This window comes from Mesocricetus auratus, unplaced genomic scaffold, assembly GCF_017639785.1.
Source record: "Mesocricetus auratus isolate SY011 unplaced genomic scaffold, BCM_Maur_2.0 Super-Scaffold_4256, whole genome shotgun sequence".
NCBI lineage: Eukaryota > Metazoa > Chordata > Mammalia > Rodentia > Cricetidae > Mesocricetus > Mesocricetus auratus.
The window spans coordinates 113,358,709-113,375,007 of NW_024429182.1; the positions used below are offsets into that span (position 1 = coordinate 113,358,709).

A 16,299-nucleotide genomic window follows, 5' to 3' on the forward strand; every position below is an offset into this window, starting at 1 on the left:
GGATGTGGAGAAGGAAATGCTGGTTAGAAGCCAGACTCTGGGTGTGGTCTCAGCCCTATCTCTAACTTGCCAGGTGACTATTCTTTACCTGTCTCGATGTTCCTTATCCACAAGAGAGGTAAAAAGTATTGGTGTGTGTCTGGGAGCTTTTAGAACTGGGATCCAAAAGGCATCCCATCGCTATACCTGCCCTCATGAGCTAGCTGATTTTAAGTTCTGCAGCATTCATGAAAACCCAGTGGGTAGACTGAGTCATACATGGTAATTAACTCTAAGTGCCCATGTTAACTGGGAAAATGCTTTCAGCTCTTGAGGAAGCCAAAGCTGAAAGACCTGAGTTCCAATGTTAATTTCATCAAGTCCAGTGGCAGGACCCTGGGCAAGTCACCTCACTATTCTGGGCCCATGAGCTTACATGGGAATGAGCCTCCAGCTATAGGCAGGTGTAGTACCATGGATGTGGATGCCAGAGCCTGGAGGTCAAAGTTCAAACCTAGACCCAAAATCTGAGCCACTTTCAAGTTCTGAGTGGGCTTCTCCGTCTTTGGTCTCCACACCTGTAAAAAGTGAGTCTATTGGTGTGTACCCCAAGGTACATGAGTACAGAACATGTGGGTCAATGCCCATTGTAGTACTTGCTCAATGTTCTTTACTATATTTTCATTATTATTCTATACTCTATATTCAATGTTGGTAAAGGCCATGGTGTCAGATAAATGGGAGGTTTCTCTTCAATATGAACAGCAAAAGAAGATGTCATGGTTTCTGTATGCATATTTGACTGAGTGGGTGCCATGCAGGGTCATGTCTTTCTGAGTGGACACAGAGTTCTTCCTGAACCAAACAAGCCAAAAGAAAGCCCTGTGAAGACTGATTCACCAATGTTTCACTGCCTCACACCCTTCCCCCCCATTGCTGATGATATACCAGAAGAAAGAAGTCAATATGAAGTAGGATAGATGGGGGGGTCTAGGGAGGACCCAGGGCTTCTCTAGAAATTGTGGAAGTCTCTAACTGGGCTCTGGATTGGGACTGCCTGTCATCTCCTCACTTGAAATCAGAGCTGAGTCTGGTATCCAAGCTCTGAGCTACTTTGCTGGGAAATGCCTCACTTTATAGAACCACTGGCAAGCTCCCAGGGATGGCTGTCCTGGTTCCTCAGAAAGCAGCTTGTATTCTTCCTGTTGTCTGCAAAGCCCAGAATCACCCATCATGCTCTCCTCCTTTACAGGGACAGAACAGAGCGAGACGGTCCAGCCAGGAGATGAAATCTTGCAGCTGGCTGGCACTGCTGTGCAAGGTCTTACTCGGTTTGAAGCCTGGAATGTCATCAAGGCATTGCCTGATGGGCCTGTCACTGTCGTCATCAGAAGGAAGGGCCTTCAATGCAAGCAGATGACAGCTTCTGGGGATTCCTAGACAGGGTGCGGATGTTACAACAAAGCAGGAGCACGAAGCTCCCATCACTGCCGATCCTCAGGGTCTCTGCTGCCCACCTCGCCCAGGCTGGGGAAAGCCCAGGTGTGCTTCTGGTAGCTGCTGCTCAGGTTTGGACTTTCTGGGACACTGCTCACCAAGAGGGTTGTTCTAAATGCCAGGACAGACTCACACAGAGATGGCTGATACAAACCACAGACTGTATATAGACAGCTTAGTGATACTATTCTGGTGCCAAAATAAAATGGGTGTATTGCAGTTTTCTATGAAACCCATGTCCTGATTTGAACATTACCCAGGTACTATGCAAGCCACTCCATGGCAGCAAGTTTTGTCTTATGCATCTGTAGGGTAGGCAGGAGCTCCTTTTGGCCCCACTAATCATCATCTAGAGCAACTCAAGGCTGGGCTGGGGTCCTAGGAAGGGTCACTGCTTGTGCCTCTGGGGCTCCTGTACTGTGATGCCAAGCTGCCTGCTGCATATACCATAGCCAGGCAGGAGCTGCATCCATTTAAGTGTTCTGCCTTTGAAGATTCACAGCATTGCTTGCATTGTACTCTCCCTGACAGCAGGCAAAAGCTTACTTCGACTCAAGGAAAGGGGATATGTTGTCAGGAACATCTTTGTAAGATGCAGCCAGTCATGAAAAACACTTTCAGACACGCCAAAAGACTATTTGGTTGGGTTGAGAACGGATCCTAGAAAGGCTGGGACCAGGAGATAGAGGAGTGTGCTGTGAGTTAAGGCATGGACAGATGTGTTCACAGGATGAACCAGCAGGGATATGGATGAAAAATGTAAAATACAAATTACTGCCGACATCCCATCTGTCACACGTCAGGCATTCTGTTTGATGTTAAATGACAGTTGTGCGTGATCACCGCCACTTTACCAATGGTGGTCCTGTGCCAGTGTATTGGAAGGTACTGAGCCTCAGGACGATGAATGGCTTGTCTGGCAGGAATGTGGTGGGGCAGAGATTGCCACTCCTTCTGTGACCTGGTAGACATGAGCAGGCCCAGGAGCCTTACGACAGCACACCAGGGAAGACACCCTCCAGCCTGTTTGTAGCATGTGCGTGGCCAGTAGAGGATTTGCTTTGGTCACCTTTGAATGTCTGACAGCCAAGCTCAGGATAACTCACTGTGAGTCTTGATGATCCATAGCAAGTATGGTTTAGTAGGTTTGGCCAGGGGTTCAGATCCTCGTCCCCACTCCTCTGAAATAAGGATGACATAGAAGGCCTGGCAAGTGTCACAGGTAAAACACCAGAGCCCATCCGTTTCAGGGCACTGCCAATGGGAGCTTGCCAGTGTAACCTGCTGGCCTCTTCAGAATTTGAAGTGGACTCAGAACACCCCCCCCTTCCCGCTGGGCTCTCCTCTTCATGCAAAGCCCTTCAGTGACTCTTGCATAGCTCAGTCTCCACTCTGAGAAGTAACAGTCTTACTGGAGCTGGCATGCTTACTTCTCCAGCCCACTTGGAATTATGTCCTATAGCAGACAAAACTAGATGAAGAGTTCAGGATACCATTCCTAGCAGCCTTTTAGGTCCATTAGACGTTAAATTTGGTCTAACAAAAAAGGTGTTGGGCTGGGGAGATAGCTGTCAGGAAAGGGCTTGAGAGCCATGCAAGCGTGGTGACTCAAATTTCATCCCCAGAGACCAGAAAAACAAAAACAAACAAACAAAAACACCAGACAATGGAGCAGACAAATGCAAACCAAAGAACCAGCTATGGTGGCATTCACCTGTAATCCCAGACCTGGGAAGCAGAAAGAGAGAGCTCCCCAGAACTCGCTGGGCATCCAGTCTAGCCTATTAGGTGAGTTTCAGTCCACTGAGAAAGCCCGTCTCAAACAAAACAAGATGGATCACCTCCAAAAGAATGGTACAGCAAGTAGGCTTAACACAGAGGAGACAAAACCAGAGAGAGACAACAGGAGATCAACAGTCAGTATCCAAACTCCAGGAAACAGAGCAGCAGCAGGAAAACCAGATAGATGTAGACAGAGTGTGGGAATGTCTGGACAGTCTCATCAAAATGCAAATGTGTCCAAATGAGCCCTTTGACTAGACCCCCACCCCACCTCCTGCCAGACGGTGTGAGGAACAAATAGAGGGAGAGTAGAGGAGAGAAGAGGGCAGGGATGCGAGGGGCACCATCTGTCTGAAAAGTCTTTAAGCATCTCAACATAGCCGACAGAGATCTCTCCTTTCTTCATATCAAAGCGAAGGAGACAGCGTTTGTCCCTATTGGAATGGCAGGCATTGTGGCAATTGTTAGATACTGTAGGCTTGTACAGTCCCACAGCACAGGAGACTTACTCTTCCTTCCTTCCTTCCTTCCTTCCTTCCTTCCTTCCTTCCTTCCTTCCTTCCTTCCTTCCTTCCTTCCTCCCTTCCTTCCTTCCTAATAGCAGCAAGGCCTGATGGGGCCAGGGGACCAGAGTACTCTTGCCTCACCCCTATGACTGAGGAGAGAGTGAGGTATATGCCAGGGGGCTTTTCTACCCAGAGTCCTCCATGCAGCTGGCCCCACTAGGAATCACTCACACAGGACAGAAGAACTCCCACTCCCTCCTAAAGATATAATTTGGCCTGGGACAGATTCAAACTGGTTTCATGGGGGCATGAACATTATCATGAAGGGACAAACAGATACGAAAAGACAATTCTGACAGAAGATACAACAAACATTAAGTAGAAAGTGTGATTTTTCCTTAAGGCTTATTCTGTGCTTTAAAACATATTTTCCAAGTTGACATCTTTGTAAGGGAAGGGGGAGTTTTGTGTTAAAAATTTGTATATAAAATTGTATCACAAAATGAACACAGGAGTCTGGTACAAAAGTCTGGGAGCACCAGATGCCAGAGGAAGCAGGACTTAGTGGCTGGGATAGACAATGATTCTCTAAGACCAGCAGAGAGACGAGATGTCTGAGAGCAGAGCGCAGAGCCCTGGACCACAAATAAGCAAAGGGTGCTTGAGGCATGTCTTTGTCAAGTGGCCATAGCAGGACCTGCCCTTCCAGATGTGTGTGCGCACATGTACCACTGCAAAATGACAGACAGCTCCTTCCACACCAAGCCCAAGGGGACGGAGGGGTGTATGGGGAGTGCTGTCCTAGGTGGCTCCCCAAGACTTCCTGTTCACTAGGGCATCTCAAATAGCCACAGTAGCTCTTCTGCGTTCTTTGAGGCTCAACAGCTGGAGCTCCTGAAGGGCATTTCTTGCCAACAGGAGACTGTGTCAGTGATGGAACTTCCTCACTGCCTTCTGGAGGTTGGGGTAGAACTCAGCCATGCTTCGAGGGAAGAAGGAGTCTACCACACTCTGAGGGAGGTAGCCACTCAGGTCTGTCTGGAAGAATGTGACCAGCTTGGTTTTGTTAGGCTCCCTGAGAAAGAAACAGCAGCCTTGGGTTAGATATGTACCACAGAAGCATCTAGCCCAGAGCCACGACCAGCAGACGTGGTCCAGACACGGTGTTCAGTTCTACTCCTGCTCCAGACTCAGTGTCCAGGGCTCCTCTCAACCTCCTTGTTCTGGAAAATAACGTATCTTTTAGGGCACACACTGCCCAGCCCACTGCAAACACATTGGGGGGCTGGTACCATGCTCCAGCTGGGACATGTACAGATGTTCCTTGTAGCTGTTAACAGCTGTGTTTTTGATGACTGGGGACTTCTGGGACATCCTGGGCCCCTTCCAGGTCAGCAAGGTTACAACTCCTTCCTGCAGTGATTACTATGAACACACAGTGGAGTTTTCAGCCAGTGTGACTTGTGACCCCACCACACACTCTGTCACAGACATGTTTATTAAGTCTGACATGAAAGAAATTGGGGAAACTGGAAAAGAGTGCCGTTCTTCTCAGTTTTTATTTAGAAAAGCTTATTTTTCTTTAAAAAATGCTACTTAGCATGCTACTATTTTGTGAACAGAATTTTTTTAGATTGCTCAATCTTAATTCAAAACATACCACATAATGGTAACTACAATTTCTATGGACTGGAGTCTTGTATAATCCTCAATCATATTTTAGGGGGAAAATGGAACCTTAAATTCAGATTTTGAGCTTTATTTTAGAGAGCTGAGGGCTAATTTCTACATGTGTGAGGAGTCTTTGGCAAGGGGTAGCAGAAGCCCAAATATAGGGTCCCATCTACTGGTGAATAGCAACAGGGGATTAGGTTAATTCAGAAGCTAAAATCAGACTCCACACAAAAGAGGAAGTAGGGCATGACCAAACAGGAAACTGGAGGGGTCTTCATGGTCACAAACTCTGCAGTGGCCAGGTTTGGAGAAACCATGTGGCATTTCCCCTCCCCCACCAGGTGGCATTTCCCCTCCCCCACCAGGTGGCATTTTATCTGAATGATACTGCCCACAACTTTGGTCTCATCAGAAACTCCACACAACATCACTCCTCAGAGGTTCTCTGAGCTTCTGGTATTGGAGACTCTACAGTCCCTGCCACCCCTAGCTGTATAGACCGCTACTGAGGCCTCAAGAGCACAGGGCAAGCGGGTGAGCATGTAGGAGTACCTGGCTGCTCTAGAATGGCAATTCTTTACCCCTGTGCTGGGAGGGGGCAGGGCTCCCTTTGGATCTCAAATCCTCAACTCTGTCATTCTCCACCTCCTATCAGTTCTGGGGCCCTTTCTCTGTGTCATTCCCCTCTCACCCCGTCCCCCCCCCAGGGCCCAGGCCACCCCTCATCTTCACTCTGCTGTGTTCTTTGGAAACTTGAAAAGGTACGTAAGAAACCTGAGTTAGTGGCCACATTTCTCTCAGGGGAGCCCTGGGCTTGATAGGATAGCATCTCAGGAGAGGCAACTACAGCAAGGGGAGACACCCATGGGGCCAGCTAACGTGGCTAAAAGGGGGCCCAGGGACATCACGGCTGGAGCGTGTCCTGACATGCCCATCAGAACGCATGTGGAGCACAGAGAACGTTCCCTGCATGCGCAGGAGGTGCACCACAAATGCAGCTCCGATGCTGCCTCCTCCAAACACACCCTGCCCTCCGGGACAGCTTTCCCTCTGTCACAGGAGCCCAGGCACCTCCATCTCAGGGCAGGACACAGCCTCACTCCCCAGTGGGGCCTCTTGCTTTGATTCACAGCTCCACCTACTCTGGGCACTACATCCACTCAGAGCAGCTTACACTGACGTCCTGGCCTGGCTGCTCAGACCTCTCTAAAGCTCCCAGTTACTCAGACAAGTGCCTGTCCCCGCTTCCTCAATGGCTGTGCTTCCCGGCCTCTCTCCTGATCCAACTCAGTGGCTTCCTTCCACAGTTTCCCTTGTAGCCACACCCAGAGGGACCCTGCACCTGCTGCACAGGCCACCATGATCCCTGTGGCTCTTAGCAGGGAGGTGTTTCCTGACCTCCTGGGTGACTCACTCCCACCCTACCCTAGATCCGTTCATCATCCTTTAGTTTTCTACACAGCACTTAATAAGTAGTAATTCCTAGTGTACATATAGCGTAATTACTTTCATTTGTGCCTTGTTTATCTTCTCCTGCTCCATCAGGATTAAGGCCTCAGAGAACAGATGTTTTGTAATATGTTTTTTTTTTTTAAACACAGAAAAAACCTACAGTCACTGTGGAAGACAGATGGCTGTGTTTAAGCTGTGGCTTTATCACTTGCTGGCTGGTGATCTTGGGCTAGTTATATAACCTCTTTGTACTACCCACGCCCTCTATAGGACCTGGGCCATCACCACTACTACATGACTGCGTGACTGGGTATTCCCTAAGCCAGTCCTGAGATTCAGCCTCAAGGAGAAAGGGCTCTGCTCTAGACACTGCTGCAATATGCCTGGAAAGCTGGAAAGGAAGGGCAGGTCTCAGCACTGACTGCTGGGAAGGGAGAAAGGAAAGCGGTCAACAGTAGTTTCCTAGGCCCAAGCCAGTGACTCTGGTCTCCTCAGTACCAGAACTAAAGCTGTGTGGCATGTGTGCATGCAGCAGCATGGCTTTACTACTGTCAAACTCAAAATTTTGTGACATTTAAGAAAAGCCTTCCCTGAGATCGTTGGAGAGCCAGTTTAGCAGACACAGTGTTCCGCGGGGGTGCTCTGTCTGGGTTTTAGTAATATCCTGGGCACGGTGACCTGTCTCCTGGGACTGTGTGGGGAAGGTGTGGGCTGTCTGCAGGAAACGCAGGGCCACACCAGCAGGTGCAGTCCCTCTCCTTGTTAACTTGGGTAGTGCTCATAATAAACCCATGACCTTCAGGTAACTCATTACCCAGAGAGCTCCTGGCAAGAACCTGGCCGTGTCTGTAAGTCTATTCAGGGCTCCACAGCTCCTTTCTAGGACCTATTCACAACATGGAACTGTCCATGCCTTGTAAAGGAAGAGTGGTCACTATGTACAACATAGAGTGGGGAATTTATTCCTGTAGCCACTCCAGTCTGGTGGGTGTCCTCAGAGAGTATGGAAGATTCAGAGCTCAGACACTGCACTGCACTCCTGGCCTTTGACTATAGACACATCTCTCACCTAAGCCTCAGTTTCCTTATTTGCTCAATGTGTCTGGGATGTTTGCATGACCTGTCCTGTGGCTGGAGAGAGGAATTCTTGCATCAAAATTAATCTGAGTAACACCTCCTTACAGCTTTCCCAGGAGCCACCTAAAATGGCACATTGAGTCACTGGGTGCCTGTGTGCGACAATGCATTTTGTAACATGGATATTATTTTTGTGAGTTACAAGCAAAAAGCCTGTTTTCTGAGTTCACAGAGGTGTTACAGTTAGCTCTGGGACAAAGTCCTCCACCCACTTTCCTTACCCTGGCAGCGGTTCACAGAAGCACCCGCATGGATGGTTAAATCCTCGCACAAAACCTGGCTTTGGAGGACACAATGGATGTTCCACGTGGGTAGCTGGAAGACATTCATGAGGTCAGACAGCAGGGTCACCACCACCAGCACTGAAGATCCCCCATCTGCACAGGCCCAATGACCAAAGTCCAGAGGCCAGCAAAGGGTTTGACTCTGTTACCTGTCAACTTTCTTATGCTTACATCCAGTTCACACACACACACACACACACACACACACACACACACACACACACACACACGCATTCTCAACCCCTTCACACACAAACAAGCATGCTTAGGTACATCCAGACACATCCACTCTCACACAGTTTGCTCCAACCCGTTAAGAGTTTCAGAAGAAACAACATTCCAGAATATAAGGCTCAGGGTAGGAGGAGAAAGATGCTTCTCTCAGTTTTCAGTCCCCAGAGGAAGATGTAGAGGAACCGAGGGCCTCTGTTCCCATGGGTCATGAATGGGCAGAAAGCAACCACGTGATTAGTATGCTCCTATGGACTCAACACACTGACATACAAAGAGGTTATCTGCAATCTGCATGTTGATGGCATGAACTCTGAGCTCAGCAAAAATAAAAACAATGCTGACAAAATCTAGGACATAATAAAGCCCAGGAATCCGGTCTCCCCATTTCAGTCTCTCTGGTACAAAACCTCTTCAACTCTACAAGGGGAGAAGACAGAACACATGACGTAGCTGATGGTTCCCAATCACCCAGCCGTTCTGGAAGATCTAGCGGTGCATTTAAGACAAAGCCCGTATCTAGGACAGCCAGTAGACACCTACCACCACTTACCATTGGAACTGATGGTGCCATCCTCATATTTCTTCACCAACACCAAGTCCACAAAGTCCCTGGGAGAAATCAGCTTCATGGCAGCCGAGGGGGTGGAGGTTCTGCTCACACACAGCACCTGCCGAAACAAAGCAGGCTCAGGTCTACTGAGGACAAGTCCATCTCATGCATAGCAGTGTGGCGAGCTGCAGGCAGGAGAACCCAAAGAAGCCCGAGGGCACTTGGGCACTTTCCAGTGGGTGCACTGAGGTCAAATGACTTCATCTCTATGTCTTAAAAAAAAACTCACATGAGAACAGAGTGTCTCCCCTACCCATCTAATATCATCCTAGATGCATTGCACAGGATACAATCCTTTGTGGTGCTAATAATCTTCAAGAATGCAAACTAATATTTTGATCATAGTTTGATCATAGCGCCCCACAAGGGGCTCAGAGTGTCAGTTTCCCCTAAGCACAGTGCAAAAAAAAGTCCATTTCTGAATTCCCATGTCTTATAGCAGGCACGGTAGAAGTCATCATCATTGTCTACAAGCGTAACATCTGCTTCTGATTCCATCTGGAGCCCAAGAGAAGAGTCTATTTTTTAAGAATACTAAAGACTTGTTACAGACACAAGTTCACTCCAGGTTCATGTCTCATCCATACATCCTTTACCCATTATCTATTAAGGATTGGGATGCTTGTGAGCTGTCCAAATCACTAATGAATGCCACCTGAAAGGAAGTGTCTTTGCCCCTTATCTGCACCGTTTCTCCTAATGAACAAGACCTCCGCCATCAGCTTCTCTGCTTTTTGGGATACCTACATTCCCTGGCAGCTTGTGCTTTCTCTCCTGTGTCTAGTATCTGCTGGAGGCTGTGTGTCTCTGGCAACAAGCCAAATCTTTCCAGGGACACATGAATTAATGAGAACAAAAAGTTCCCACACGTCTCATGCAGAGATGAGAAATACTTTTTCTCTTTGTGTTTAACCATTCTTCATTCAAATTTCCAAATGTAATCATGTTCCCTAAATAAATTACATTCATACCTCAGTCCCATTCTTTTTTTTTAGTCTTGTGATCAAAAGAAATGCATAATTAAAAAAGTTTTTCCCCCAATATACATGAATATCTCTAATAATATTTGGTGATGTCCAAGGAAACACATGCATTATGTGAGGAATAAAATGGAGTGGGATGCTGGGCCTTGTGGTCTAAGCATGCAGTCTCAGCACTTGGTAGGCAGAGGCAGGTGGATTTCTGTGAGCTCAAGGTCAGCCTGATTTATATATAAAGTTCCAGGCCAGCTAGGGCTATATAAAGAAATCCTGTCTTAAAACAAACCAACCTCAGTGAGTTGTGTTGTATAAAATGCAGTTCAAGGAAAATAATCGCACTCTGATTCAGAAACATTTACGTCTTGCTGTTGGTGGCTTTCTTTGTTTATTGAATTGAAATGTAACCCTGCTTAGCCTGGAGCTCCTAAGTATCCTCAACCCTGTGATCTTGGAAGCCTCCATATCCATATAAATGGGATATAATAAATAAAGCCCAATATTATTTAGATAGAACTAAATGCCATTGCTTTGTTCAAAAGTAACAAACAGTACATGTCAAAAATCTAGGCTTCACACTTTATGAAAATTAAGCTGTGAACTGAATGTTAGATAATGACACGTGTTGGGATGAGGCATAATTTTTCAAAAATCTGTTAGAGGAAACACATGCCAAAAGTTTGAAGATTCATGCACCAGAAGGCTGACGGGGCTCCGGCAGGGGATAGGGGCTGCTGGGACTGACACTGGCCCAGCCAGCGCTCAGGGAAACGGATGCACCAGGATGAGGGTGTCTGTTGTCTGCACCATCAGTTCCACACAGGGAAGCAGGCACAGCTAGGGGCAAGCCAGGATCCCCAGAAACGCTGGAAAGCGCCCCTAGCACCAATCGTTCGGCCATGACGGAGGTCTGACTAAGAAGACAAGAGCAACAGGCCCTGCAGAGAATTCCTCACAGGCTGAGTGCCAGGTGTGCTGGGGACATGTGTGCCTAGAAAGCCACACTGGAGGAAAACGTCCCCTGGGGGAGGAGCCGAGAGATAAATCCAGAACGGGAGCTGAGGTGAAGGTGGAAGACTTAGAAAGTCATTTTTGGTTCCTTTTGAGAGGTGGCACTGTGACAATAGGGGGCCAGCTCCTGCTTGGCCCCTTTACCTGTGTGCACTTGGCAACTTCTCTTTACCTCAGGCTGGGGGCTTGTAGCCAGGAAAAGAACATCCAATGCCTGTGCTTGACATCACTGACGGGTCAGCCATCATTATGGCTGCTCAGCCTATGGCTTTCCTAGCCTTACATTCTCTCAGTCCCACCAGCCACTGGACTTGAGTGCAAATGTGCTCAAGAAGTGGAGCCACTTTTGAGTTCCAAAGGATGATGTGCAGTGCTATGGGGTTGGCTTAGTAGGTAAAGTGCTTGCTGTGCAAGTATGAGGACTGGAACTTGGATTCCCTAGAACCTACATGTGGGAACACCAGACCTTGAGCAGAGACCCACTTCCCCTTCTGCCTGGGAGTAGGCAGCTGTAGACAATGTTTAGTAAAAACACGTTTACTAAAAACGATACAATAAGCTCCTGGAAAAGGCCTTCCCATGGAAACCGCCCTGACCTCGACCTTGTCTAAAGACTAACCTCACCTTCAAAAACCCACACACATCCACCTCTGGAGTCAGAGCAGAACCAGCCAGGGTAGAGGAGAGAGCAGAAGCTTCTCTGGTGGGAGCTTTTCTTAGGAGGTTTTCTTGAACCTTTTTGGAGCCTGTTTAAAGTTTTCTTTATATCATTGAACGAGTCTCTGTGTTGTCAATCCCCGACACCCTCTGCACGTTCTCGGACACAGGCGGCGCAGCAGACGTGACACCTACACACAAGCTGGACGGGAGTGGTAGTTCGGCTATAATCCCGGAAGGGAAGCAGAGCAGGGAGTCCCTGGAGCAAGCTGGCTACAATTGCAAGCTCTAGATTGCATAAAGCCAGCTGCTGGAGGCCTCTGGGAGAAGGGGATGACAATATTGAGCCACTGCCTCAATATATAAAGTGGAGAACGACTGTATGAGACACTCCTTGGGACTCCACATGCACATGAACATACATAATACACATATACCCCTCTACACACATATATGCTATTGCTTCTGTTACAGTATTTGCATTGTATATAAAAGGCATAAACCAAGGGCTGCTCAGCTTTACCCATCTGTATATAATAATTTGTATTCTCTCTCTGCATTCTTTTCTTTTCTTGTGCTGGTTTCACTTAATCCAGAACTAGAAAATCACATCTATTTATTGTGGTTCTAAAGGAAGCTATTTAACTGTTAGAAATGAAAAAGAGAGAGGCAGAAAGAATCACCTGCCATAAATTAAAGGCAAATTGCATGCAAAATTGCTCAAGTCTGGTTCCCAGCCCAGGCCACCTATTGGTCTCATAGTAAGGGACAGTGTGAGTTAAGGAACATCAAAGGCACACCAGTGCCTGAGATCCGCTCTCCTCTTACTAGTATCAGAGGGATAAAAGAAGGGTTGACAGCACCAGCCTCGCTGTGTGTTTCGATTCCATCTTGGACTGACAAGGATGTCAGATTACCTTTCTTCCCAGGGACTTCTGCCCCAGCCTTCAGACAAGTTTGACATAAACTCCTACTGACAACAGACCAATCTGAAATGAGGTCAGCACAAAGACACCTGGCTCCACAGTTTGGCCAGCTTCAAAGCACCGAGGTTTCACAATGCTACCTGCTTATGTCAGTATCAGACAGTGCCAGAGAGGTCCCGGGCAGCAACACTAAGATGTCATCCAAACCACACAGCTCAGCCTCCCCAGAGATGCTCGTGCATGTGTTTTCCCTGTGATTTTCCATTCTTCTGACCCTCAAGATCTTAAAAGTTACAGATGACACCTGGGCAGGTTCATCAAGACTGCAGCTGCACCTGTCTGCTGTACCAGCCCCTAGCTCATGTGGCTATTTAAATTTACAGGTAGATTTGTTAAATGAATAATTCATTTCTTCCACCAGCCACCTTTTCATGGGAACTTGAGAATCCCACTCTAGACAGGACAGCTGCAGAACAAGGCTTTCTGCTGTGGGGACACTTTCCTAAAAGAGATGCTGCAATCCAGAAGTGACCACTTGCAGTGGTCCTACTGTGGACAAAGGCTCTGTCAAAAGACAAGGCTTCAAACTAAATCTATTAGTCTAAAGCCAGGCCTGCTTTGGTGTTGGAGGAGCCCAGGCTTCCTCATCTAAACCCCCTGGCTCTGCTGGGGGTTTCTGGTCTCTCAAAGCCACACTGTTTCCAGAGGGCCAAGACTGGGATGGAGTGCAGGCATTCCTCTTGCCTATAGGCGTTAGAGATCCCTCTTCAGAGGACATGGGGTCAGGGTACTGCAGCAGGACAAAACACTATAGATAACACAGGCAGAGAAACTTACGTCCGTGATGCTCTGGACAATTTCAAAACTGGTCACATTGTCATCCCACTTCTCCCGGAGGCCTCCAGCAACTGGCTTTATGCAATCCCACACTTCTTCTGGTGTCCCACACAGAATGCCTTCTCCTCGGTACCTGGCCCATAGAGAAGAATTAGACCCAAAGCATCACTTAAACTTGCTTATTTTAGGATTTTACCTCAAATCTATTACATGTCTGTCCTAGTTCTAGAGCTGGCTGATGGAAGGGGGACTAAAATATACTAGCCCACCTCCCCTCCAGCCTACACAAACAGGTACTAAGCCCTCATAGAACACAGTTTGCTAGAAACCATTCGAAATACAAGCCAGTGCTTTTCTGGAAGATGACTGGTGATCACAGAGGGCCAGGGTGGGTTGGAACCTTTCATGAGGTAAGCCCAGAGAAACCAGGAAGGGAGCTGAGGCTCTGACGAGCTTTGTTAGAGGTGCACTTACAGATGCCCTGGAAACTCCTCAGATGGCCTCCAGGAAACTGAAACTCCATTCTGTCAAAAGGCACAGAATCGTAGAATTTTAGAGCTAGAGGAAGGCTTGGAGACAAGATCTCAAGACATGGTTCTCCAAGGTCACCCAACCCGTTCCTGGCATTGCTGGGATTCGTCATGGATGTAGCTGCCCCCACAGCAGGTGAAGAGCAAAGAGATCCTGGCTGGCTGGCTGGCTCCAGGAGTTGAGGGAGGTTCTCCAAGAGCCTTAAACGCCACCAAGCAATTTAGGAATATTTGTTTTTAAAAAAAAATCAGAAGCGTCAAGGAAGTAAACTCTTTCTGACACTCTCTGGGCCACGGGATTGTATTATAATGAACGGAGGAAAGACTTGGTACCTGGAGTTTCAGGTCCAATCCTAACCTCATACCAGTCAGGTGACCTTGAGGGTGTTCTCATTGAAAGCGGTAGGGATCTCCAGCAGTTCCAGAGAGCAGCCACCGTCAGTGGAATAGCTCTCTCAATCCACCTCCGGGGTCTGGGGTGCAGAAAACCACAGGGCTAGGAGAAGCCTGAGAGATTGGAGGACTCCAGCTCCCAAGGAGTCGTCTCCAGACCCCTTTCCCGCCCAGTGCCTCACTCACGCCTTCCCGACACTTCTTCCAGCCTGACTCGTCCCGCCGGTACCGGAGCACCTTCTCCGCCACTGCCTCACTCTCTTGCGTGGCCCATGACACGTCCATTACAGCGGCGTGAGGGTCCCAGCTGTGCAGCACCGGTTCTGCTAGGCGGAAAACCGGGCCTTGGGCGGAGCCTGGATCCCCGCCCCTGGGCTCCGCCTCCCTCTTGGAATTGGCCTTTGCTCACAGACAATTCCGCCCCTCCTAGAAATGAGCAGATCTGGAGGTGGAGGCCAACCCTGCAATACGCGTCATCTCTGGGCGGGTCTCAGGAAGCCTGAACTGCATCTGTCGGCTGTGGGTAGGGCCAGGAACCACTCATAGGCTAGAGTATGGAGTGGTGTTTTTTCCCTTGATGCTCAGAGACTTTTGGCCCCCACTGAGATCGTTCAGTTTTCATTGCAAACAACTCCCCAGGGGGATTCTGCGGGGCACCCCGGGGATGTGGAGGAGCTGGCGGTTGGAGGTAGGCAGGAGGGCGACCCACCTATGACTGTTCAGGAGGCCTGCGCGGGGATGTCTGCCTCTGATAGTAGAGACTGAAGCCTGTGGAAGTGCCATAATTCCCATTTTGGGGCCTTGACTAGCTGGTGCCACGGTTGAGTAGAGGAAGAGAGAACTTCGAAGGGATGGGGAAAATGTTAAAACCAATATCGAATCTCTTTAGCTCCAGATGCCTTTGGAGCTCTAAGTAGACACACATATCCAACAGACATGGCATGTGTTGGCACCAGGGGGAGACCCTGGCTTTCCCTTGAGAGTTAATCCAGGAAGCAGGAAGATCACGGATTAAATGTCAGCCTGGGCAATTTAATGAGGCCCTCATCTCAAAGTAGAAAGAGGTCTGGTGACAAAGTGCAGCGGTACATGAAACCTGGCATGTGCTAGGACTTGAGTGCAATACCAGAATCATTAAATAAATATATAAATAAGCAGACCAGAGTATTATCAGGCCAGTGGGAAAGTGGGAACACTATTCTCTCTATAACAGCAGCCAAGGTTTCCTCCCTTTCAAACCCTTGTGCAACTGATTGCTTGAAACCTGTGCACTGTTTTCTTCAAAGGTTAGTATAGGTAGAAACATGCTTTGAAAGTCCCTTTTGGAAGAAGTTTTCCGGGTGAGGACTTCTGGGGAACTTGAGGGCCAGATCCAGTACTGCATGTGTTTGGGCAAATAGCAGTTTGCTGTGAGGTTAGATGTTACAATAATATGGATCTCCCCATGCTACTGTGAGGAACACATGTGCATTATTCTAGGAGTTATAAAATAGATGACTCCCGTTGTTGTGCTTTAAAAATGAAGCATATAAAACCGTAAAAGAAAATGATAGGAGATAAAATTGAGATACATTTGAACTAAAAGTTGTTTGGCTATTAAAAAATGGCTTTAAACCATTAATACAAAAAGAAAGCTTCATACATGGAATGATGTTTTATGACAAAATAAATAAATGACCAAGACACAAAAGATGCAGAACCCTGGTCATAAAGGATTACGAACTAAATAAGGAGATCAATCTAGTGGACAAACAGGAAAAGAGCTGTTAGTACGCTGCGTTAGTAACAGTAAGGAGGAAGGGTTTTTCCTCAC

At 47.9% G+C, this 16,299-nt stretch overlaps 2 protein-coding genes across 11 annotated transcripts in view; one reads left to right on the forward strand and one right to left on the reverse strand.

Annotated features, from left to right (window-relative positions):
• The window catches only part of Il16 (interleukin 16), a 93,855-nt gene extending 92,147 nt beyond the window's left edge, over positions 1 to 1,708 (forward strand). For all 9 annotated transcript variants that reach the window (XM_040729104.1, XM_040729111.1, XM_040729106.1 and 6 more), the window contains one exon: positions 1,232 to 1,708. In XM_040729104.1, the coding sequence (XP_040585038.1) occupies positions 1,232 to 1,419 (188 nt within the window). In that variant the 3' untranslated portion in view covers positions 1,420 to 1,708. The remainder of the gene's footprint in view (positions 1 to 1,231) is intronic.
• A 2,430-nt stretch (positions 1,709 to 4,138) lies between these two features.
• On the reverse strand, positions 4,139 to 14,846 carry Stard5 (StAR related lipid transfer domain containing 5). Of its 2 annotated transcripts, none has more exons than XM_005077850.4 (6): positions 14,673 to 14,846; positions 14,038 to 14,087; positions 13,564 to 13,696; positions 9,096 to 9,213; positions 8,249 to 8,342; positions 4,139 to 4,839 (listed from the first exon to the last, which is right to left on the reverse strand). In XM_005077850.4, exons 1-6 carry the CDS (start codon positions 14,769 to 14,771, stop codon positions 4,692 to 4,694), a joined length of 642 nt encoding a protein of 213 aa, XP_005077907.1. In that variant the 5' UTR covers positions 14,772 to 14,846; the 3' UTR covers positions 4,139 to 4,691. The 2 variants fall into 2 exon arrangements, with proteins under 2 accessions (XP_005077907.1, XP_040585064.1); XM_040729130.1 differs by lacking the exon at positions 14,673 to 14,846 and adding an exon at positions 14,427 to 14,655.
• Positions 14,847 to 16,299: the final 1,453 nt, after the last annotated feature.